At 43.7% G+C, this 26,430-nt stretch overlaps 1 protein-coding gene across 1 annotated transcript; it reads right to left on the bottom strand.

Annotated features, from left to right (window-relative positions):
* Nucleotides 1-529: 529 nt before the first annotated feature.
* On the bottom strand, nucleotides 530-26,278 carry hs2st1a (heparan sulfate 2-O-sulfotransferase 1a). The gene is made up of 7 exons (XM_014189918.2): nucleotides 25,830-26,278; nucleotides 7,130-7,374; nucleotides 6,683-6,768; nucleotides 5,805-5,943; nucleotides 5,479-5,576; nucleotides 3,049-3,206; nucleotides 530-2,609 (listed from the first exon to the last, which is right to left on the bottom strand). The coding sequence occupies exons 1-7, from the start codon at nucleotides 25,951-25,953 to the stop codon at nucleotides 2,383-2,385; spliced, it is 1,077 nt and encodes a 358-aa protein (XP_014045393.1). The 5' UTR covers nucleotides 25,954-26,278; the 3' UTR covers nucleotides 530-2,382.
* Nucleotides 26,279-26,430: the final 152 nt, after the last annotated feature.

The raw sequence follows: 26,430 nt of genomic DNA, 5'->3' as shown, positions 1-26,430 counted from the left end.
ACTGTTAAATGTTCATTTAGGTTACCTCCATTTGTCAATAGTTTGAAATTAACATTAACTATCCATATGTCCAAATATATCAAAGACATACTTTTTCACAGCACTGTACATACACAATTGCATGCATACCTCATAACACTATTGGCAGTTGCCAGTGATGTTATAGGGAGGGTTGGATCTGGTCTACACTAACAATACAAGCGTTGCAGTGGTGCAGTCATATGACCTCAACCTATGGAACAAAGATTTGAGGCTAAAGCTATTTTGAGTAGCTGTTTTTTTTGTAAGGGGAAGCACCTAGCCTGATTCATCTCTTTTAACTTACAGTATCCAAGTGTTAATTTGCTGTTTCCATCACACACACCACATCACCATGGACTGGATAATGTCTCCAGTAGATGTCTTCACTCCAGGCATGGTGAAGACACAATAGCTAATGAGCTCCCTCTACAGTATGCAGCAAGAACAGCAGCCTTTAACATTTCCATCGATCAATGTACTAATGAAGAATGACATTAAAAGCACGCAGTTATGGGCATTTCAGTTTTTAAGTGTGTGTGTGTGATATAACAATAAAAACATGAGAACGACAGAATAACAAAAACATTGAGGTTGACATTCCAGCAGATAAATCTGCAACAGACAGAGGGAGAAACAATGTTTTGGGGTGTCTAGGGAGGAATACACAATATGCCATGTAACAAAAACTACAAGACTTTCTGTTTAACAGACCTTAAAAAGGGACGCTTCACCACTTTTGAACCTCACATATTCATTACCTCTAGCACCGTACAGTAACAGCGTTCTGTAGTAAAACAAAAAAAGATGACTCCTGATGTCACATGGTGAAGTGCCTCTTTTAATGACATGAGAACACAAGCAATGTGTCCGACAGGATCTCAATGTTTGGTTTTTACTGCCTGCCTACCATCCCAACTCACCTCGGGGACTCGACCTCTCTTTTATATAGTCCCCTGTGAACAAAATCCCTTTGCTTTTAGTACTTCTGCTGCCTCAATGTCTGGGCTAGGGCTTGATTAGTTGGGAAAGTCACTTCTTCACAACACTTTTGTAGGCTGTTCTAGTGCTCCAGCACTGCAGTCACTGTTGCAGGCTGAGTCACAGAGATGATCTGATCAGTGTCTGTATTAAGGCCATCAACAGACGAACCGAAATTGGCATTAGCAGTGTCAGCAGTTAGCAGTGCACGCATGGGTAAGGTTATAGTCTTACATAATAACCATACACATTTAATGAAAATGGATTGCAAGTTATGATCCTACGGGAAATAGCAAAATAACATCTAAATTCAGTCATCAAATATCGTGTCAAGAAATTCAGCAAGTTCATGAGTTTAAAGCAGCAAAACAACAGCTTTGGGAGATCTTTGGGTTATGACAGTAAAAGCACAAAAATTAAATGGTATCTTGCCAATATAGAGAAAATAACAAAAGCTGAGAGAAAAATCTCTAAATGGCTCATTAACTAAATGTGTTATACCAGAGCTGAAATAAGTGAATAATAGTAAGTCCTCTTGATATAGAATAACTGTTTGAAATTAGTATTATGTACAGCAGCTAAATGGTCGGTGTCTGTCTTCTTCCATAGTTTAATGAAATCATGTGTAAACACTTCACATTCCACCTAGCAATAATCCAACTGGGTGAAAGAGTCAGAAAAACAACTAAATAAGTATAGTATAGTATAAAATACTGAATAGTAGTACCACAGTCTGCCACTCAAGTCTATGGAGGTCACAGGATTTAGATTTTGGAAAAACGTCTGCAGTTCATATAGGTAAACTCCAAGGTAACATAGTAGTCAACTTTTAAGTTATTAGTGGGAGGGTTACAACATAAAAAAAATGACACCCTCTTAACGTATAAAACTAGGTCGACAATGTTCCCATAGACGATGATAGTAAAGTAGAATAAACCACAAAAACTAAACAGAACAGAACACGGCCAATAAAACCCCTCCCCCTGGACGTAAAATATAAATCATGTGATCAGAAAAAAGAGAACATGGGCAGCTGCCAAGTAGACTCGTCTCCTGTCGTGTCTGTCGACAACTCCTGTGACCTTTCACCAGGAAGTATAAAGGGAGTCCTGGACCTGGGATGCTGGTGGGAACATGACCTATTGGCATTATCTCACACCAGGAAGAGGCCACTTCCTAGTTCTGTCGGCTACTATGGAGACGAGGAGGAGGAGTCAGTTAAGTGGGTGACATTCAGAAACTGCTGACTAACGTCCAAATAACGTCCAACACAGACAGTTCCACAGACCCACTGATTATATTAGTCTTCCTCTTCTCCTCTGTCCAGTGTATGTGACTACGGGATGAAGCCTAGATGAATGGTCCATCTTCCATGTGCATTAGTTAGTTCGTTTTGGGGTAGATCTTCTCGTAGAAGAAGTTCTGAGCCAGCAGGTAGAGTTCCCCGTCCTTCTCCCGGACAGCGTGAGCCCGGACAAACTGGAACTGCTCCAGGGCAAACTCGTAGAACTCGTTCTCCATCTTCCAGATGGCCGACTGCTGCAGCTTGGCGATGGACTCCTTGGTGGGCGGCTTCTTCTCACTCGTCTTCCTCAGATGGGATTTCTTCCCTGTGGGGGAAAGGGCATATGGCATCACTACCAATCCAGGTGGCCCTTGGATTTTCGTTTTTAGTTAAAAATGGTATATAAAAAATATGTAATAAATGTAGAGGCACTTGCATATTTTTAGAGCTGTTAAAAAGGTGAGAATTGCTCTAAGGGGAATAACAAGTGAAAGTGTTGTTTTGTTTGCACAGCAAATCACCTTTCATGTGGCAAAGTTACAGCTAAGTGCACGTTCAGAAATAGGTATGTAATCATTCCACATACGATTTACAAAGACTCAAAATACATATTAATCTATTTGAGTATGCTGACACTATAATTAAAAAAAAAGCTTTAAAAAGACAGAAAACAAATAAATCATTTTCTGCTTGGTTGACAAAGTAATGAATAAAGTCGATGTAAAAGGTCATCAAGAGGCATGGTGGTGTCTCTGGTACAGTACCTGTTCTGTAGAGCTCTGTGGCGCCCCTGAAGAAGCGTGGCAGCGCCGCCTCCAGCATCATAACAAAGTCCTCCAGCTCCTCTGTCACCCCCACCAACAGGTACTCATTGACCAGGTTATACTTGGCCTGCTCCAGAGCCCAGTGACTGCCCACGTTCCTACAAGAGATGTCATTCAATCATGTAATCAATTAAATGCATTTATAAAGTCATTTTTTCATCAGCTGTACATCAGATGTTGTTTAGATCGAGCAAAAATAGGCTAGTCTCGCATTCTCAACGGATGAGATGGAGAGAGGAGGATGATACATATCACAAGAGAGAAAAATCATTTCACCTTTATTTAACCAGGTAGGCAAGTTGAGAACAAGTTCTCATTTACAATTGCGACCTGGCCAAGATAAAGCAAAGCAGTATGACACATACAACAACACAGTTACACATGGAGTAAAACAAACATACAGTCAATAATACAGTAGAAAAATAAGTCTATATACAAAGTGAGCAAATGAGGTGAGATAAGGGAGGTAAAGGCAAAAAAGGCCATGGTGGCAAAGTAAATACAATATAGCAAGTAAAACACTGGAATGGTAGATTTGCAGTGGAAGAAAGTGCAAAGTAGAAATAGAAATAATGGGGTGCAAAGGAGCTAAATAAATAAATAAATAAATAAATAAATACAGTAGGGGAAGAGGTAGTTGTTTGGGCTAAATTATAGATGGGCTATGTACAGGTGCATTAATCTGTGAGCTGCTCTGACAGCTGGTGCTTAAAGCTAGTGAGGGAGATAAGTGTTTCCAGTTTTAGAGATTTTTGTAGTTCGTTCCAGTCATTGGCAGCAGAGAACTGGAAGGAGAGGCGGCCGAAGGAGGAATTGGCTTTGGGGGTGACCAGAGAGATATACCTGCTGGAGCGCGTGCTACAGGTGGGTGCTGCTATGGTGACCAGCGAGCTGAGATAAGGGGGAACTTTACCTAGCAGGGTCTTGTAGATGACCTGGAGCCAGTGGGATTGGCGACGAGTATGAAGCGAGGGCCAGCCAACGAGAGCGTACAGGTTGCAGTGGTGGGTAGTATATGGGGCTTTGGTGACAAAACGGATGGCACTGTGATAGACTGCATCCAGTTTGTTGAGTAGGGTATTGGAGGCTATTTTGTAAATGACATCGCCGAAGTCGAGGATCGGTAGGATGGTCAGTTTTACGAGGGTATGTTTGGCAGCATGAGTGAAAGATGCTTTGTTGCGAAATCGGAAGCCAATTCTAGATTTAACTTTGGATTGGAGATGTTTGATGTGAGTCTGGAAGGAGAGTTTACAGTCTAACCAGACACCTAGGTATTTGTAGTTGTCCACATATTCTAAGTCAGAACCGTCCAGAGTAGTGATGCTAGTCGGGCGGGCAGGTGCGGGCAGCGATCGGTTGAAGAGCATGCATTTAGTTTTACTTGTATTTAAGAGCAGTTGGAGGCCACGGAAGGAGAGTTGTATGGCATTGAAGCTCGTCTGGAGGGTAGTTAACACAGTGTCCAAAGAAGGGCCAAAAGTATACAGAATGGTGTCGTCTGCGTAGAGGTGGATCAGAGACTCATCAGCAGCAAGAGTGACATCATTGATGTATACAGAGAAAAGAGTCGGCCCAAGAATTGAACCCTGTGGCACCCCCATAGAGACTGCCAGAGGCCCGGACAACAGGCCATCCGATTTGACACACTGAACTCTATCAGAGAAGTAGTTGGTGAACCAGGCGAGGCAATCATTTGAGAAACCAAGGCTGTGGAGTCTGCTGATGAGGATGTGGTGATTGACAGAGTTGAAAGCCTTGGCCAGGTCGATGAATACGGCTGCACAGTATTGTTTCTTATTGATGGCGGTTAAGATAACGTTTAGGACCTTGAGCGTGCCTGAGGTGCACCCATGACCAGCTCTGAAACCAGATTGCATAGCGGAGAAGGTGCGGTGGGATTCGAAATGGTCGGTAATCTGTTTGTTGACTTGGCTTTCGAAGACTTTAGAGAGGCAGGGTAGGATAGATATAGGTCTGTAGCAGTTTGGGTCAAGAGTGTCCCCCCCTTTGAAGAGGGATCACCCCAGCTGCTTTCCAATCTTTGGGAATCTCAGACGACACGAAAGAGAGGTTGAACAGGCTAGTAATAGGGGTTGCAACAATTTCGGCAGATAATTTTAGAAAGAAAGGGTCCAGATTGTCTAGCCCGGCTGATTTGTAGGGGTCCAGATTTTGCAGCTCTTTCAGAATAAAGGCCTCTAGAAAAGAAAGACATGCAATATAGCATGTCTAATGGAGGTAAGTTATATTTGAAAGGGGTTCATGTTTGGTGTTCTACTGTTCATATATAAGCCCATTAAGAAGTGTGTAATGGGGTTATAGATTAAGAATGCTTGGTGTGGATGAAACGTAAAGAGGGGTACATACCAGCACTCAGAGTAGTGACCACAGAAGAAGGGGATCTGCAGCCACAGCTTTTCCGGGGCGCAGTCTGAGCCTCCCGCCGACACACACTCATCAAAGGTCTGAAACACAATGACAATCAAAGACAGAATTACCTATGGAAGCGTGTTCTACTGTTCAAATACATTGTATATATAATAATAGTTTGCTGGGATTTTTTTTCTCACAGATTGTAGCTTTAGTGTAGGCAGCAACGGCCATCTTATTTACAATAATTTTAACAATATTTTACAGTGTTAATCACTAATACACTAGTTGGTACAAAATAATCAGGAGGATTGCAGACTGACCTTCTTATCCCCCTGTTTCCGGCGCCGCAGGCCGGGCCGGTAGTCGTCTCCAAAACGCAGGAAGTAGTAGTAGGACACCAGGCGCTCGATGGGGTCACGGATCACATTGATGTAGATAGGCTTCTTCTTTACTCCAAACCTGGGTCAAAACAGAGAGCTAGCGTAAGAATAGACGGTATAATGAAACGCCACCCGCCCGTTACGATGCGCCACCCGCCCGTTACGATGCGCCACCCGCCCGTTACGATGCGCCACCCGCCCGTTACGATGCGCCACCCGCCCGTTACGATGCGCCACCCGCCCGTTACGCATATCACAAAAATCATGTGTCATTAAATCTAAGATCTATGAATACACAAGATGTTAATCTGGGGCCTGTTCAATAGGACCTGGATCAAAAGAGAGAGATAAGAATACAGTACATTTTATTTAACCTAGAGATCCTTTAATGACATTATATCAAGATGTGAATCTGGGCCCTGTTCAAGAGGGCAGTGTTGCAGATGTAAAGCTTCAACCTGCCATGACACCACCTCTTTTCACATGATTTAAAGACATATTCCTTGTATAGAGAGTTGCATTCTCTCTGTTCTGAATGTTGCACTCTGATGTTGCCTTCCCTGTAGCTCAGTTGGTAGAGCATGGTGTTTGCAACGCCAGGGTTGTGGGTTCGATTCCCACGGGGGCCAGCACAGAAAAAAAATGTATGAAATGAAATGTATGCATTCACTACTGTAAGTCGCACTGGATAAGAGCGTCTGCTAAATGACTAAAATGTAAATGTTGTATTAATGTAGTATTCTATAAGACCACAAGGGGGAGACAGCAGCAAAAGTCTCTCTGGTAAGATATGTTCTGCAGTGGAGGAAGCCACTCACTTTGTAAAGTCCAGGAAAGAAACATGACCGTGGTAGAACGCCGGCTTCATCTCCCTCCACTCTGTCACGTTTTTCACAAACCGCACCTGAGCAGGTAGACAAGACAATTAATACATGATATGTGCCAATGCAATCCCTTCTTCAATATCACCCTCCCACTCGCTATCTCTCCCTGTCTCTCTCCCTCTTCCACAGAGGTCAAACATTGCCACAGTGTGCGATCAGTGACGGCTGGTGTGACATTAAAACAGAGGACTGGCTCATTTTAATGGCTGGAATGGAAGAAACCCATTGTTTGACATCTTTATATTCATTCCATTCCTGCCATTTCAATGAGCCTGTCCTACAATTTCTCCACCCACCAGCCTCCACTGTGTGCAGTATTTTCTCTAATCAGCTACGAGTGCCATTGACCGTTGAGATTTGCCTCTGGCCTACCCCTCTCACCTGGTCCTGCATGGACATGACCGGGTTGTTCTTGGTGGTGTTGATGTGCAGCACGTGGTAGTGGTTCTTGCCACACAGGTCGTAGGCGATGTTGGTGAAGGAGGTGCTGGCCGTCTTCGGCACGCGGTTGTAGATAACCACCACGTCCTCGCTGTCGGCCGCCGAGGGGGCCTCCCGCTCCCGTAGGCCGTCCTGTGTGTGCCGCTGCTCGATCTCACGCACCTCGTGCCTCGCGATGGCCCGCTCTGCACAGAGGAAGAAGAGTTAAAGGGATAGTTCACCCACATGAGGACCTATATTCTGTTAGCAACAGTGTGCTAACAGGGGCCTTACAGCTTCCATTGTCTCAGGCTCAACTTTGCCAATACCACAGTGGCAAAAAAAAAACATATCTTGGGTATATACTGTAAATAGGCCACTTTAGATCTATAAAATGGGGTGCACTTGTAATTTAGGCAAATTATCCTTTTACCAGCCTCCTGAACATAATATAAAGAACAGAAAAAAATAAACAATCACCAAATTCACTGAGAATACATTACATTGTATGAATAATACTCCAAAGCTTCAATATACCTATCAAACATAGAGAACTGATACTGTGTACTGGCCTTTGGGGTGCGCTTGGTGTGGGGTTTGACCATTTATTTAGATCCCTCATGTCTTAATCATTGTTAAAGAGATTCTCCGGTACTTTTGTATACATTTTAGCCAGTAGTTTTAAAAGTAGAGCTCATGAGCCAAAAGTGGTCCCCAACCTCATCAAAATAGCATTTCAGGAATGCTAATCTTATGTTTCTAACTACAGAAAAGATTTCAGAGCAATCAGAGATGGTGGGTGTCAGACTCCACTTTCTTGTGGTTTTTGGAGGTGGAGTCCTTTGTGTCACACCACAGCCTGGAGTCTATCCCTGTTAAATCTCACCTCAGTGTAACTTAACAGATGTGTCTGAGCACGAGGCCTGTCCTCTCTATATATATCATTTAGATTCCAGTCATTTAGCAGACGCTCTTAACCAGAGCGACTTACAGCAGCAATTTGGGTTAAGTGCCTTGCTGAAGGTCACATTGACAGATTTTTCACCTGAACGGCTTGGGGATTCGAACCAGCGACCTTTAGGTTACTGGCCCAATGCTCTTAAACACTAGGCTACCTGCTGGCCTTACAGTAGCTGTATCAGATAGAAATGTATGTGACTAACTGTGAATAAACAGACAACGCTGTAGGCCTGAGCCATTTCCGTTTGGCTTTCCTATCCCAGGTCTAAATCAGTCTCAGATTGACTAGTGGTGACATCAAATCACATTTTTTGTCACATACACATGGTTAGCAGATGTTAATGCGAGTGTAGCGAAATGCTTGTGCTTCTAGTTCCGACAATGCAGTAATAACCAACGAGTAATCTAACCTAACAATTTCACAACAACTACCTTATACACACACAAGTGTAAAGGAATGACGAATATGTACATACAAATATATGAATGAGTGATGGTATAGAATGGCATAGGCAAGATGCAGTAGATGGTATCGAGTACAGTATATGAGATGAGTAATGTAGGGTATTTAAACATATAAAAGTGGCATTGTTTAAAGTGGCTAGTGATACATTTTTCATCAATTTTTCCATTATTAAAGTGGCTGGAGTTGAGTCAGTATGTTAGCAGCAGCCACTCAATGTTTAGTGGTGGCTGTTTAACAGTCTGATGGCCTTGAGACTGAAAAACAGCTTCTCTCGGTCCCTGCTTTGATGCACCTGTACTGACCTCGCCTTCTGGATGATAGCGGGGTGAACAGGCAGTGGCTCGGGTGGTTGTTGTCCTTGATGATCTTTAAGGCCTTCCTGTGACATCGGGTGGTGTAGGTGTCCTGGAGGGCAGGTAGTTTGCACCCAGTGATGTGTTGTGCAGACCTCACTACCCTCTGGAGAGTCTTACGGTTGTGGGCGGAGCAGTTGCCGTACCAGGTGGTGATACAGCCCGACAGGATGCTCTTGATTGTGCATCTGTAAAAGTTTGAGTGCTTTTGGTGACAAGCCAAATTTCGTCAGCCTCTTGAGGTTGAAGAGGCGCTGCTGCGCCTTCTTCACCACGCTGTCTGTGTGGGTGGACCATTTCAGTTTGTCCGTGATGTGTACGCCGAGGAACTTTCCACCTTCTCCACTACTGTCCAGTCGATGTGGATAGGGGGTTGCTCCCTCTGCTGTTTCCTGAAGTCCACGATCATCTCCTTTGTTTTGTTGACATTGAGTGTGAGGTTATTTTCCTGGCACCACACTCCGAGGACCCTCACCTCCTCCCTGTAGGCTGTCTAGTCGTTGTTGGTAATCAAGCCCACTACTGTTGTGTCGTCTGCAAACTTGATGATTGAGTTGGAGGCGTGCATGGCCACACAGTCGTGGGTGAACAGGGAGTACAGGAGAGGGCTGAGAACGCACCCTTGTGGGGACCCAGTGTTGAGGATCAGCGGGGTGGAGATGTTGTTAACTACCCTCACCACCTGGGGGCGGCCCGTCAGGAAGTCCAGGACCCAGTTGCACAGGGCGGGGTCAAGACCCAAGGTCTCAAGCTTGATGACAAGTTTGGAGGGTACTATGGTGTTAAATGCTGAGCTGTAGTCGATGAACAGCATTCTCACATAGGTATTCCTCTTGTCCAGATGGGTTAGGGCAGTGTGCAGTGTGGTTGCGATTGCGTCATCTGTGGACCAATTGGGGCGGTAAGCAAATTGGAGTGGGTCTAGGGTGTCAGGTAGGGTGGAGGTGATATGGTCCTTGACTAGTCTCTCAAACCACTTCATGATGATGGAAGTGAGTGCTACGGGGCGGTAGTCATTTAGCTCAGTTACCTTAGCTTTCTTGGGAACAAGAACAATGGTGGCCCTCTTGAAGCATGTGGGAACAGCAGACTGGGATAAGGATTGATTGAATATGTCTGTAAACACGCCAGCCAGCTGGTCTGTGCATGCTCTGAGGACGCGGCCGGGGATGCCGTCTGGGCCTGCAGCCTTGCGAGGGTTAACACTTTTAAATGTTTTAAATGTCGTGGTCAGCTTTTCCGAAAGGAGGGCGGGGGAGGGCCTTATATGCGTCGCGGAAGTTAGAATAACAATGATCCAGGGTTTAACCAGCCCAGGTAGCGCAATCGATATGCTGATAGAATTTAGGGAGCCTTGTTTTCAGATTAGCCTTGTTAAAATCCCCAGCTACAATGAATGCAGCCTCAGGATGTGGTTTCCAGTTTACAGAGTGTCAAATGAAGTTCGTTCAGGGCCATCGATGTCTGCTTGGGGGGGAATATATGCGGCTGTGATTATAATCGAAGAGAATTCTCTTGGTAGATAATGCGGTCGACATTTGATTGTAAGGAATTCTAAGTCAGGTGAACGAAAGGACTTGAGTTCCTGTATGTTGTTATGATCACACCCTGTCTCGTTAATTATAAGGCATACACCCCCGCCCTTCTTCTTACCAGAAAGATGCTTGTTTCTGTCGGCGCGATGAGTGAAGAAACCAGGTGGCTGTACTGACTCAGATAGCATGTCTCGAGTGAGCCATGTTTCCGTGAAGCAAAGAACGTTAGTCTGTTATGTCTCTCTGGAATGCTACCCTTGCTCGGATTTCATCTACCTTGTTGTCAAGAGACTGGACATTGGCGAGTAGTATGCTCGGGAGCGGTGCGCGATGTGCCCGTCTCCGGAGCCTGACCAGAAGACCGCTCCGTCTGCCCCTTCTGCGGCGCCGTTGTTTTGGGTCGCCGGCTGGGATCTGATCCATTGTCCTGGGTGGTGGACCAAACAGAGGATCCGCTTCGGGAAAGTCGTATTCCTGGTCGTAATGTTGGTGAGTTGACGTTGCTCTTATATCCAATAGTTCCTCCCAACTGTATGTAATAAAACCTAAGATTACCTGGGGTAACAATGGAAGAAATAACACATAAAAAAAACTAAATAGTACATAGTTTCCTAGGAACGCGAAGCGAGGCGGCCATCTCTGTCGGCGCCTAACACTAACATTGGCTCAGATCTGTGCTGGAACAGATCAACACTCCAGCATATAATACTCATGGGAACGCCAAGCCAAGCCAGGCCAGGCCATGCCTAGCCATGCTGGCAGCTTGTACAGAGAATAAGATGTCATCTGTGATCACACTGCACTCCCAACCCCCCTTTGCCATCCCCACATACACAGCCCCCCCCTTCCATTTTTACACCCTCCCAGGCAGCTGCTAATGTCCCACTAATCAAAGCTAGCGCTAACCAACCGTGCTAGCAACTGGTGCTAGCCACGATACTGGGCTGTGACAGGTGGCAGTCTATGGTCGTCTGTCGTCATGATGAACATAGATAAATATGGTCATAAGTAACACCCAGAATGTATAGCTAGGAGAGACATCTATCCACACGTCACCTAAAGCACAAAGCCATAAAAGAGCAGTTATCATTTTCATATCAGTGTTGATCTAGGATCGGTTTCACCTTTTAGATCATAATGAATTAGATTATATAGACAGTTGGAGACCTGTTCCTAGATCAGCACTCCCACTCAGATGCTAAGGCTGCGTTCAGACAGGCAGCCAAATTCAGATTTTTTTCACCAATCAGATCAGCTCTGAAAATGTTCAACTAAAAATTGGGATGCTTGTCTGAACGCAGCCTTATGTTGAGCCCAGATGTCTAGGCCTAGACCTTAGCGTATTCCCACAGCGTGTCCTAACATTGGACACAGTAGTCACGGTCTGTAACAACTGAATCAGGATCAGCACTCCCTAGCCCTAAAACATAATGAGCTGAACTTAAACAGGCCCCAAGCCACTAGTTCAGGGCATTGTGTTCAGTGCCAACAATGAACAGGGAGGTACAGTTTATTGTAGTCCATTGTGTTGAACAAGCTTAGTTAAAACCCCACTGTGTCCGAGCAGAGGGCGCCACACACACACACACACACACACACACACACACACACACACACACACACACACACACACACACTTAAGCTAATGGTCGAGTCTGAGGTCATTTAATTAGTGGACAAAGACCCGCTCTGTATTGATGAATCACTCTGGCCACACAGTGTGCTTCCATTCAGTCACCATTTCCGTTGGTTCCCCCTCGCCATTTCCAGCTAATTATGACCTATGGTGGAACTAGCAACACAGTCTTAAACACTACAACAACTAAGCCAATGCCTATTGTTCTGAATACATATTTTAAAACGCCAGCCGAGATAGCAATATTTACTAAAACAATTTCACGCTAGATTAGAATTGCCCATTTCCAATCATCATTCGTCTTCGGCGGGAAATCCGAGAATATGACAGTTTGTTGTGTGTCATGGTGTCTCATACGATCTTATGGGATAATAAAAACAGGGGAGAGATGATCCTTTCTCCAGGCAGCTCATACATCCATCATACTCTGCAGCTCTTCATCCCTGAGCGGGTTAGCCCCTCCAGCACAAGCCTAGGCTGAGGGGTAATAGAGAGCCTGAGAGCTAGAAGCCTTGTATGGTTCTGCTTCAGTAGCACTGGATTGCAAAATCAATGGAGTACGACAGGGAGGAGATCTAGGTTGCTGCTGGAAAAAAATAAATATGAAGTGGTATTTTTTATTTATATACAGTAAGCTTCGATGCGGCCTGTGGCACCTGCAATATTTGTTTACCAGAGTGCATACACAGCCAGGTGGTAATAGGAGTGTGTGATTAGTAATTTCAAGCATATTGTACAAGGGACCCTTGGGCTAACCTTTCACAGCTGCAGCAACTGGGAATTCAAAAGGAGCCTGTTCAACTAAATGCTTCATCAACGACTGTACAGAACTACTGTTTCAAACAAGTGTATGACACAGACACCTCATCACAATCTGCTGTGTTTGCAAATAAATGACGGAGGCACCATGAGTTACAACTTAATTCCTTAAGTGCTCTTTTTAGGACAGATTACCGTAGCTGGGGGGATTTTCCTGGCTTGGAGACAACGGCTGCATTGATGGTCCATGAAAGCTCTCATTCACGTCTAGCCTGGCGGCTAAGGTGTAGACAGCTGGGAGAGAGACGGCTGGACCGAGCCGGGTGAGGACACAAGGCAGAAAATGAGAAACGGCACTCGGATGGCTAGTACAGCTTAGCCCAAGCAAGTGGAGATATTTCGCTGGCATCAACAGAGGTGCAGTGGAAACTGAGTAACTAAGCACTCACATGCTCTATTTCCACATGCCAATCAATATAAATCTGTATGTGGAAGCAGGCCATTTCTAAAAGACAAGGTATCTTGTTAAGTAGCCTATTTTCCTCATGGGAGAATACACAAGCCTCTATGGTCAGTGAAACCAGACCAAAAATCTTGTCAGCAGACAAAACTTGCCATCTGCAGTCAGTTTTTAGGGAGGTTCTTGATTGGGACTGACTACCTTATTACAGCATCAATACGAGTATCACAATAGAGTGCCATTGGTCACACCCCGTGGTAGTGGACCTGACCAATGGCACGGTATTAGAAGCCCTCTTGGCTGAAGAGACAAAATGTTGGGGTTTTTAAAGCAAATTTCCTGCAATTCTACACATTTTGCCATGGCTTATGCCAGTGGTCACCAACCGGTCGAGCGATCGACTGGTCGATCTTCTGGGCACTCCTAGTCGATCACCAAAATGTCTGTAGAAAAGCAAACGATAAAGGCTCCTTTATTTTTATTTGACTTTGTGCTTTTGGCAGAAGGTGCACTTGATTCAGAAGCCCTGCGCGCCGGAAAGGCAGTGTTCCTATTTTTAACCATTTCATTTGTCTGAAGGGACAAACTCCACCTACCCGGCGGACCAGGAGAGCTGTAGTTAAATCAAGTGCGCCTACTGCACTGGCCAATCGGATGGCTCCAATCACCATGCCTATAGCTTCCAAGAACCCACAGTTTGATACTAGCCCGCATGAGATCTCATAACTTTTAAAACCATGACCAGAGAGAAACTGTCAAAGAAAAAAGCATAGAGCTGCTGTTTTTATGAGTGAGTTATTTGTTTTTATTCAGCACTGTCAACACTTTTTTCCCCCCAACACTTTCAAAGTATAACACTCGCTTCTCACTACCTCTTCTTGCACCGCAGCTGCAAGTAATTAGTAGCCAAGTGTATTGATAGGCTTGTGTTTTTAATATCAAGGAATATTTCACTTTCTCTAGTCAAAGGAACAACATGAATTTGTGTATGAGGCAGAAGTAATGTGGTGCAATTCGAGTTGCCATCAGGAGGAGGAAGGTGTCCCCTCGCTGGTCAGTCTCACCGGAGGAAAGGAGAGAACAGGGACAGTGAGAGGCAGACCCTCTCTCCCGCCACTGAGACTGACCATCAGCTGCAGGTACCATCATTCCAGTAATATAAAAAAGCTGTGCATCGCAAGTGATACACCAACTGATATATTCTGTTATCAAAGCTTGAGTTATGAAATATAATATGGTGTTAGCAGAACAATATTAGCAGGCCAAACACAAAGCCAATATGCTGTGACAACTAAGTTTATTCATGTTGCATAGGCTTACATTATTTTAAGTCTGTTTTTTTGTATCTATTTTTTTAATCTGAGTGGTAAATCTCTGCTTGCTTTTTGACTGTGAAAGTGATCTTGACTCAGAAAAGGTTGGCGACCACAGCTTATGCCATCTGAGTGACTCAAACATAACAGAAATCAATGGGGTCCCCATGCCATGGCATTTTTGGAACTGTAGATTCTCCCGTCTAGTGGTGATTGTTAGTTCTCAAAGATGATCTTAATAAAACAAATATATTGTTCTATTATAATTTCTGCATACTTTACATCTGGTTTTTAGTTTTTACCATCCCAAAAATTATTAGGGTTAGTTTATGCTACACTGAACAAAAATATAAAACACAACATGCAACAATTTTAAAAAGAGTTACAGTTCATATAAGGAAATCAGTCAATTTAAATAAATTCATTAGGCCCTAATCTATGGATTTCACATGACTGGGAATTCAGATATGCGTCTATTGGTCACAGAAACCTTAATAAACAAAAAGTAGGGGCATGGATCAGAAAACCATTCAGTATCTGGCATGACCACCATTTGCCTCATGCAGCGAGACACATCTTCGCATAAAGTTGATCAGGCTGTTGATTGTGGCCTGTAGAATGTTGTCTCACTCCTCTTCAACAGCTGTGTGAAGTTGCTGGATATTGACGGGAACTGAAACATGCTGTCATACACGTCAATCCAGAGCATCCCAAACATGGTCAATGGGTCTAGTGAGCATGCAGGCCATGAAAGAACTGGGACATTTTCAGCTTCCAGGAATTGTGTACAGATTCTTGGGACATTATCATGCTGAAACATGAGGTGATGGCGGCGGATGAATGGCCTGACAATGGGCCTCAGGATCTCATTACGGTATCGCTTTGCATTCAAATTGTCATTGATAAAAAGCAAACGCGTTTGTTGTCCTTAGCTTATGCCTGCCCATTCCATAACCCCACCGCCACCATGGGGCACTCTGTTCACAACGTTGAAATTAGCAACCCGCTCGCCCACACGACGCCATAAACACCGTCTGCCATCTGACCGGTACAGTTGAAACCAGGATTCAGATGAGGTTCCCTGAGACGGTTTCTGATAGTTCGTGCAGAGATTCTTCAATTGTGCAAACCCACAGTTTCATCAGCTGTCCGGCTGGCGGGTCTCAGATGATCCCGCAGGTGAAGAAGCCGGATGTGGAGGTCCTGGGCTGACGTGGTTACACATTGTCCGTAGTTGTGAGGCCGGTCGGACGTACGGCCAAATTCTCTAAAATAACATTGGAGGCGGCTTATGCTGGAGAACTGAACATTCAATTCTCTGGCAACAGCTGTGGTGGACATTCCTGCAGTCAGCGTGCCAATTGCACACTCCCTCAAAACTTGAGACATCTGTGGCATTGTGTTGTGTGACAAAACTGCACATTTTAGAGTGGCTTTTTATTGGTGCACCGGTGTAATGATCATGCTGTTTAATCAGCTTCTTGATATGCTACACCTGTTAGGTGGATGGATTATCTTGGCAAAAGAGAAATGCTCACTAACTGGGATGTAAACACATTTGCGCACAAAATCTGAGACATAAGCTTTTTGTGAATATGGAACATTTCTGGGATCTTTTATTTCAGCTCATGAAACCTGGGACCAACACTTTACATGATGCGTTTATATATTTTTTCAGTGTGCATGAATATAGGGGAAAGACTGCCAGTCCCTGGTACAGAAAAGGTTGAGAAGTGCTGGTGTAGGTAGTATGTCTAGTGTCAATAGTAGGATTACATTAAGTATGGTACCAGGCTACTGTATCACTGCAAGCTTAGCACAGACACTGGTACCTTAATGCTAACATAAGGTAATAATCATAGTTAACTTAACCCCGCAATTTTTCTCCGCAATCAAAGCTCATTTTATCTGACAAGGTGAGCTTATACGATATCGAAAAAAAAGACCGCTTCAGTTCCGCCCATCAAAAACGGGCAGTTATTTGAGATGATAATTTACACAGATGGCAGGCTTTTTTACAGGCTAATCATTCTATGCCTTGGCAAGGGCTGCTCTGTGGGGTGGACAATTGATTTGTCTGGATCTCTTGGCAGAACTTGTCATTGACTAAGCAGGGCAATTAGCCTACTGCTTGAAATAGGGGGAAAATATCAGGTTCTGTCAATAACACCATCTATCCAGAATCACAGGATGAGAGACAGCAGCCATTTCTCCATGTCCACCACCACTTAAGAAATGGTACGGCAAACTGTTCATGTGAGAAACTGTATTACTGTCCAAATGTAAAAAAATAACATCACAGAAATAAACAGCTTACATAACAATGCAGGTGTAGGCTAGTTATTGTACAACACAGAAATGTGATTCTCTCCTCCATAAGTGTTAATAATGCATAGACAGGAGTCCAGGGAAAACTCCACAAATGTTCGAGCAATGCTGAGGGCAGCTATTTATAGGACAGATGAGGAGTGGCTAATAGGTTAATAGGACCCAAAGCTCCACAGAGGAAGCCCAACAGAGAACTCCTGTGTCGTTGATGTGAGATCAGATCCATCATCGGCTGTCATAGCAACCAAGTAGGAAGAAGGAAACGGACACCAAAAATGTTCCTCTATGGTTACAAGCGGTTCTCAATACTACTCCTCAAGAACTATAGCCTGGTTAAACGAGACTGAACAATGGAGAGCGCAGCGTTCAGTCTGGTTTAACCAGGCTACATGAACTATGGCAGCAGCTAATGAATCGATTGAGATCATTCACGAACAAGAACATCTCGAGTGTTCCAACTGGCCTTTCTGTGACACACCACTTCTGTGGTGAGAGGCTGTCCCCACTCCCCAGAGTCTCGGCACACTGTGTGCGACACTGCCAGCACTCACAGTGCCTTGCAATGCTGAAGAGAAAGTCTGACAAGGAGAGCGGGCCACAGCAGCAGTTCTCCCCCAGAGCTGATCGTACAAGATGCACTGTACCACAGCAGATGAAAGCCAAGCCAGGATAGAGTACCATAGTATGAGTCATAATACCCATAAAACCTAGCGATCAAACAGGAAATGGTTCCAATCTTTTTCCCACTGTACATTTTTTCCCACAGGGGATTTTAGAAACACTTAAAATAAGGGCTGTGTTTCATGTAGGCTTCATGTAGGCATGACGTTTTGACAAGGTGACTTTTATCAATATATTCGTCTGTATTTACCCCCCAAAAATGAAACGCTAATCATCTGCTAATGTGGCTACCATAAAGAACTACAAATGCCATGATGATCTGGACGAGACTGCCGAATCAAGGCAAAAGTAAGAATCTCTGGATTAACTATCTAATGTTAGCTAAATGTAGTACTGAATAAATTGGCTACATTTCTTTAGAATGACAATTCTGTGAACTGTCTTGTGTAAGTTTTAAATGGACACAATGCCTGTTAGCAAAAGTGTCAGCTAGCGATGACGTGCAGGAGCTTGCAGGGATTTGTAGTTTTGAAAGATGTCTACTTTGATGCAAATTAGCATTTTGGAATCAAAGTAAATAGAGACGAATATATTGATAAAAGTCACCTTTTCTGGTTATTCTGACACCTCCACTGTGAGGCTGTACTCAGCTGCTCTATACAAGATGGAAGTTATATGCAAGACAGGAGGAGCGGAACAGTTCAGCCAGGCGGCCTTATCCCTCTATTCTCTGATGAAATTGGTTTTAAAATGCTGCAGGCATGTTTCTCTCCCCTCCTTTTGTTAAGGCTTAGGATGTGAGCAGCCAGGGGTTTAAATATTTCTGTGTTGAGATGAAAATTAAATCTCACCACCCCCCACCCCTCCCCCCGTAGCTTTGAAGCGGAAGATAGCTTTTGGATGCAAGTTGGAAATTGGGGAAAGGCCTGTTTGGCCACAGGGATTAGCATCTTGCACTACAGTAGCATCCCAGGCTCCAAATAAAGAGGCTGTTTATGGTTATTGATTAGCTAAGGAAGGACTCTGATGAAAAGTAACATGATTATCAGTTATAATGACGCTTGGTATTCTTACAATGCATCTACAGAAGCTCTGTTACAGCTGGGTCTCTCAGAGGGATGTTGATCAGTGTTAGAAAAGCGATAAGTCACCCACCTGCTTTCACGCATGCTTAACCACACCGACCGCATCGTTCGTCAAACCCCTTGGAAACCCGACAAGGGAACACTGCGGCGCGAGGAGAGCGGTCTCAATTACACTCCGGGGTGCGAAACAGTTCATAGCACCGTGATTAGCCTGTCAGTCATCCGCAACTGTCCACGGAAATGTAGCACAGAACTTAACGGGAAAACATTATTCTTTAAAGTGCAAGCCAATGCCCATAAATACACCAATCAGGGCCCTAACTGCTCGCGCTTAGGGCCATTAGTACTCTGCCCACACCAAATCCATTCCTGACACCTGTGTTTCCACAGTGGGATCCAATCCATTAGGCACTCAAATGGCATGTTTCAGAGTGCTGAGACACATAGAGATGTACAGTAACCCCTATTTAGTGAATACCAGCAGACTGTCAGTGTATGAATCCATTTTATATCCCTGGGGAGGCTAAAAACAGCTCCATGGTGTCAAAAGGAGTTCAAAGGCAATCTGAGTGCTCCGGATAATGGTAAAAAAGAGAAAGAGCGAAAGAAAGAGAGTGTAGGAGTTGAAAGTGAGGAGGTGGCTGAGGTGTGAACTAGAGGTCGACCGATTATGATTTTTCAACGCTGATACCGATTATTGGAGGCCCAAAAAAAGCCGATACCGATTAATCGGCCTATTATTTTTTTTTGTGTGTATTTATTTATTTGTAATAATGACAATTACAACAATACTGAATGAACACTTTTATTTTAACTTAATATAATACATCAATAAAATCAATTTAGCCTCAAATAAATAATGAAACATGTTCAATTTGGTTTAAATAATGCAAAAACAAAGTGTTGGAGAAGAAAGTAAAAGTGCAATATGTGCCATGTAAAAAAGCTATTGTTTAAGTTCCTTGCTCAGAACATGAGAACATATGAAAGCTGGTGGTTACTTTTAACATGAGTCTTCAATATTCCCAGTTAAGAGGTTTTAGGTTGTAGTTATTATAGGACTATTTCTCTCTATACCATTTGTATTTCATATACCTTTGACTATTGGATGTTATTATAGGCACTATAGTATTGCCAGCCTAAACTCAGGAGTTGATAGGCTTGAAGTCATAAACAGTGCTGTGCTTCAAGCATTGCGAAAAGCTGCTGGCAAACGGAGGAAAGTGCGGTTTGAATGAATGCTTACGAGCCTGCTGCTGCATACCACCGCTCAGTCAGACTGCTCTATCAAATCATAAACTTAATTATAATAAACACACAGAAATACGAGCCTTAGGTCATTAATATGGTCAAATCCGGAAACTATCATTTCGAAAACAAAACGTTTAATCTTTCAGTGAAATACGGAACCGTTCCCTATTTTATCTAACGGGTGGCATCCCTAAGTCTAAATATTTCTGTTACATTGCACAACCTTCAATGTTATGTCATAATTATGTAAAATTCTGGCAAATTAATTACGGCCTTGTTAGGAAGAAATGGTCTTCACACAGTTCGCAACGAGCCAGGCGGCCCAAACTGCTGCATATACCCTGACTCTGCTTGCACAGAACGCAAGAGAAGTGACACAATTTCAAGCACTGCATTGATTATATGCAACACAGGACAAGCTAGTTAAACTAGTAATATCATCAACCATGTGTAATTAACTAGTGATTATGTTAAGATTGTTTTTTACAAGATAAGTTTATTGCTAGCTAGCAATTTACCTTGGCTCCTTGCTGCACTCGCGTATCAGGTGGTCAGCCTGCCACGCAGTCCCCTCGTGGAATGCAATATAATCGGCCATAATCGGCATCCAAAAATGCCGATTACCGATTGTTATGAAAACTTGAAAAATCGGCCATTCCAATTAAATCGGTCGACCTCTAGTCGAAACATACCAAGACAGTCATAAAGAGGGCATGACAAAATCTTTCCCCCTCAGGAGACTGAAAAGATTTGACATGGGTCCCCAAATCCTCAAAAGGTTCTACAGCTGCACCATCAAGAGCATCCTGACCGGTTGCATCACCGCCTGGTATGGCAACTGCTCGGCATCTGACTGTAAGGCGCTACAGAGGGAAGTGCGAACGGCACAGTACATCACTGAGGCCAAGCTTCCTGCCATCCAGGACCTATATAATAGGCGGTCAGAGGAAAGCCCATAAAATTGTCAGAGACTCCAGTCACCCAAGTTATAGATTGTTTTCTCTGCTACCGCATGGCAAGCGGTACCGGAGGGCCAAGTCTAGGACCAAAAGGCTCCTTAACAGCTTCTACCCCCAAGCCATAAGACTGCTGAACAATTAATAAAATCGCCACTGGACAATTTACATTGACCCCCCCTCCCTTTTGTACACTGCTGCTACTCGCTGTTTATTATCTATGCATAATCACGTCACCCCCACCTACATGTACAATTTACCTCAACTAATCAGTACCCCCGCACACTGACTCAGTACCGGTGACCCCTGTATATAACCGCATTATTGTTATTGTGTTACTTTTTTTATTATTACTTTTTATTTTAGTCTACTTGGTAAATATTATCTTAACTCTTCTTGAACTGCACTGTTGGTTAAGGGCTTGTAAGTAAGCATTTCACGGTGAAGTCTACACTTGTTGTATTCGGCGCATGTGACAAAGAAGGTTTTTGATTTTGATTAGTGTATCAGGATTTCTACTTTTTATAATGTTCAGATTCATTATTATAATTGAAAGCATTCAAACGTCCAAGATGCGAACTAGGAACTTGACCACATCAGCGATGATATACTGGTCCTCCTAGCACTGCACTGAGATGGACTTTTCAAAGCCATGCTCAAGGCTACTGTCAATCACATCAAATAGTATAACTCTTTTCAAAGTACTTGATGTCGGTCTGTGGATGGCAAGGTCTTTTCATGAGCAAATTCCTGTCCAGGGCACTCAGCAAAAATGAGGTTGGTGCCCAGTATGGAAATGGAAGATAATTCGGGTCCGACTCTTTAAGAAGTCGCAGCGCAGGCAATGAATAAATGTTGAGCAGAAGGTATTCCTACATCAGTGTCACTCTCTCCAAACACATTCACAATGCATGTACAGTACCCTTTCTCCTTTGCATTAAAAGGCCTCTCTTTCATGAATTATTAAAGCAGTGTAAGAAATAAAAGACAAAACCTCACTTAGGATGTTTCACTCAGGTACAACGCGAGAAAACAATTCAACCAAGCTCTGGCAAACCAACCACAATCATTGCGCTTGCTGTGACATAGTGGCGAGTGGGAACTTACTTAGCTCATTGCTCCTCATGGAGCGGCAGATAGCCTGGCGGTTAAGCGTGTTGGGCCAGTAACTCAAAAGGTTGCTGGGTGGAATCCCTAGTCAACTAGGTGAAAAATCTGATGTGCCCTTGAGCAAGGCACTTAACCCTAATTGCTCCTGTAAGTCACTCTGGATAAGAGTGTCTGCTAAATGACTAAAATGTAAATGTTGTGGAGACTGGTGTGGTGGTTAAATGTAGATACATAGTTAGTTACATGGGCCATGAGGTGACTGGTTTATAAACAACACTTCAATTTACACTGCGCTTAGCAAGTATAGCATATACTCCCATCTAGAGTTACAGCCAATGAATAAAGCACAACGTCAGCCCCACCTCCACGTGCTAATGTTAAACTTGACGTTTCTACAAAATGTACCTAGCTGGCATAAGAGGACGCTACAGGAAATACAGTGCATTCGGAAAGTATTGAGAACCCTTCCCTTTTTCCACATGTTACGTTGCAGCCTTATTTTAAAATTGATTAAATACAAAATGGTCCTCAACAATATACTCACACACAATACCCCATAGTGACAAAGCAAAAACAGGTTTAGAAATTTTTGGAAATGTATAAATCATTTTTTTTTAAAGATACCTTATTTATAAGTATTCAGACCCTTTGCTATGAGACTCACACACCTGTCCACATAAGATCCCACAGTTGGCAGTGCATGTCAGAGTAAAAACCAAGCCATGAGGTCGAAGGAATTGTCCCTAAAGCTCAGAGCCAGGATTGTGTCGAGGAACAGATTTGGGGAAGGGTACCAAAACATGTATGCAGCATTAAAGGTCCCCAAGAACACAGTGGCCTCCATCATTCTTAAAATGGAATAAGTTTGGAACCACCTAGACTCTTTCAAGAGCTGGCCGCCCGGCCAAACTGAGCAATCGGGGGAGAAGGGCCTTGGAGGTGACCAAGAACGCGATGGTCACTGACAGAGCCCCAGAATTCCTCTGTGGAGATGTGAGAACCTTCCAGAAGGACAACCATCTCTGCAGCACTCCACCAATCAGGCCTTTATGGTAGAGTGGCCAGACAGAAGCCACTCCTCAGTAAAAGGCACATGACAGCCCACTTGGAGTTTGCCAAAAGGCCCCTAAAGGACTCTCAGACCATGACAAACAAGATTCTCTGGTCTGATGAAACCAGGATTGAACTCTTTGGCCTGAATACCAAGCATCACATCTGGAGGAAACCTGGCACCATCCCTACGGTGAAGCATGGTGGTGGCAGCATCATGCTCTGGGGTTTTTCAGAGGCAGGGCCAGGGAGACTAGTCAGGATCGAGGGTAAGATGAACGGAGCAAAGTACAGAGAGATCCGTGATGAAAACCTGCTCCATAGCACTCAGGACCTCAGACTAGGGCGAAGGTTCACCTTTCAACAGGACAATGACCCTAAGCACAAAGCTTCGAGAGAAGTCTCTGAATGTCCTTGAGTGGCCCAGCCAGAATCTGGACTTGAACCCGATCAAACATGACTGGAGAGACCTGAAAATAGCTGTGCAGCGACGCTCCCCATCCAACCTGACAGAGCTTGAGAGGATCTGCAGAGAAGAATGGGAGAAACTCCCCAAATACAGGTGTGCCAAGCATCTAGCGTTATACCCAAGGAGACTCGAGGCTGTAATTGCTGCCAAAGGTGTTTCAACAAAGTACTGAGTGAAGGGTCTGACTACATATATAAAATATGATATGACATTTTTTTTGAAATGTGTAAAATTCAAAAAATCTGTTTTGCTTTGTCATTATGGAGTATTGTGTGTAGATTGACAAGGATAAAAAAACAACAATTTAATCAATTTTTGAATAAGGCTGTATCGTAACAAATTGTGGAAAAAAAGTCAAGGGGTCTGAATACTTTCCAAATGCACTGTATGTCAACAGATAACACAGATGATGCTAGCTACAGGACACATGGCTCGTTAAAGTCATGGGGTGATTTCAATCCATGCAGAGACTACCAAACCACTCACAATTAGCCTGGAAGCAAATCACAGTGGCTTCTGTGCTGGAGACTTATAGTAGGAAAAGTGATTCAGCATCTCAAGTAACAAGCAGATAAGAAAATAAGTTGGAAATGGGCAATATTGGAGTGTGCCCACCCCCCAAAAAATTGCTAATAAAATATACAGCTTGCTTTCTCAATGTAGACGGGGAAATGCATCAGCACCTGGTTGGACAGCAAGTGGTGTCCATCATGTTGCCCTGCCTCAAACCTAGGCTATTTGACTATGCAGGATATGATTGACGGGTCCAGTTTACAGAGATGTTTGCCCTCTCCAGGCATCAATCAGACGCATTGTCAAGTCAATCAAATTCTTTGAGTAGGCTGCAATGGAAAAGACCGCTCCCTTTAGGTCTTGTTTCAGCATCTTGTGTTTTCACTCCAAAAGCCTTTAGATATTCCCTGTGTTGTTTCAGCATCTTGTTTTTTCACTCCAAAAGCATTTAGATATTCCCTGTGTTGTTTCAGCATCTTGTGTTTTCACTCCAAAAGCATTTAGATATTCCCTGTGTTGTTTCAGCATCTTGTTTTTTCACTCAAAGCATTTAGATATTCCCTGTGTTGTTTCAGCATCTTGTGTTTTCACTCCAAAAGCATTTAGATATTCCCTGTGTTGTTTCAGCATCTTGTGTTTTCACTCCAAAAGCATTTAGATATTCCCTGTGTTGTTTCAGCATCTTGTGTTTTCACTCCAAAAGCATTTAGATATTCCCTGTGTTGTTTCAGCATCTTGTTTTTTCACTCCAAAAGCATTTAGATATTCCCTGTGTTGTTTCAGAAGTTGATATTTGATGTCTACCCAGAACATTCAGATATCCTCCCAATATTTGTTATGGAACCACCATGATAATTAATTCTGATCACAGTTTGTTGAAATTAGCCGGTTGTTTAGAACACATTCTTTTGGAACTCATGTTTTCCATGAATAAAGGTTTCTGTGGCACAGCACACTACAGCAAGGACATTTCTCGGAACGATCCATTCCACCATGCAAATGTACATGGTTGTTGAAAATAATAATGCATACATAGAATACACATTGAATGGGCTGAAATAGTGAACTTTTCTAATCCCCAAGTAGTGCATGTTTACATGAAATCACCTTGGAATGGCCATCATTCAAATCTTAAGTCTCAACACAGCTATTGTTGTCTCCTTGCATGTTCTGTAAAGAGGTATCTGAAGCTTAATGAAATAGGAGGTAGAGCCCTTCTGCCGTAACCACATGGTCTCTGGTCCAATCCTGGTGGCAGCGGTGGGATAACCATGCAGCTCTACAAGGCGTTATGCACGGGTTGCTCTTTATTGGAAAGTGTAATGACCTCTGCTTTACCAAGAGGTCTGGACCTCCTCACTGGCCAAAAGCTGTACTGCACCAGCCCTAAAACTGCTGGGTTGATGGTTCAAGCCTAGTTGTTCCCCCTCAATCACTACACTATCAATCATTAACCCACTGGAGGGACAATGGTGCCACAGGTTCTACTTGCTGTTCACACGTGATCTGGTCAACCATATGGTAAAAGAGGGCAACCTCACTGTATAATAGGTTTGTCAAATCGTTTACTAAACCTGACTGAACATGTAGTTGATGTTCCTGGGTTGCACGTTGTCCGCAAAATGCCAGTTTGTCACTTCCCAAGGGGAGCGCGAATGATGTCGTCACAAGTCAACCCCAAATTGGCAACCAAGCTGACAAGATGTTTAGCAATGATTCAACCAAGCAATGACTGCATCTCACGGACACATTTACCTGCGGCATGATGAATAAGGACATCTTGACCGCAGTCTTACCTAGCTTTCCCCGAGACTCCTCCAGCTTCTGGATTTGGTTCTCCAAGAAGAACATGGCCACTGCGAATGCCAACAGCGCCAGAAGCTGAAACTTGGGCGGTATCATGATTCTTAGAAGCCCCATCAAACAATCCAGTAAGAACAGGTCATTCCAGGTTTAGAAAATACTACATAAAAAGGTAATGGAATGGGCAATTACAGAGCGAACGAGTGTCTGTTAAAACCCTGGTTGTGCAGTAGGAAACACACTCAGGTCCAAATTATGTTTCATACTATAATATACTCTCATTAAAGAGAACTGCATGCAACCTCAATGCCGTCTGCTTGATGTTGAGATGTCCCCCCCAAGGGTGTCAACAGAAGCGGGCTTGTGTTCCTCGGTCTCCGCGAGTCTTTCCGTAGAGCTGTCCTGTTCAGTTCACTTAACACGCCTACCTTCGTCGGACGACTTATTACTACAAAACCCCTATTGGTGAAACCAACAATCAACTAAACGGAATAGGCTTTTCATTCGTCAACAGTCAAGTCTGTTAAAATGCGATTGGACATTTTTTAAACAGTTCTTCAATTTGGCCACGGGGGGCACTGTCCACATCCGAAT

The sequence above is a fragment of the Salmo salar genome, chromosome ssa03, assembly GCF_905237065.1.
Source record: "Salmo salar chromosome ssa03, Ssal_v3.1, whole genome shotgun sequence".
Taxonomy (NCBI): domain Eukaryota; kingdom Metazoa; phylum Chordata; class Actinopteri; order Salmoniformes; family Salmonidae; genus Salmo; species Salmo salar.
Note: the sequence above shows the minus strand (reverse complement) of the source record. Positions and strands in the feature narration are given on the sequence as shown.

Bases quoted from the DNA above. Each gene is read 5' to 3' on its own strand.
- hs2st1a (XM_014189918.2), bottom strand. From the start codon at position 25,953: ATGGGGCTTCTAAGAATCATGATACCGCCCAAGTTTCAGCTTCTGGCG. The intron at 6,769-7,129 runs GTGAGAGGGGTA...CTACCTGCTCAG, and splicing joins TCATGTCCATGCAGGACCAG to GTGCGGTTTGTGAAAAACGT. The intron at 3,207-5,478 runs GTATGTACCCCT...CATCTCTTGTAG, and splicing joins GGTCACTACTCTGAGTGCTG to GAACGTGGGCAGTCACTGGG.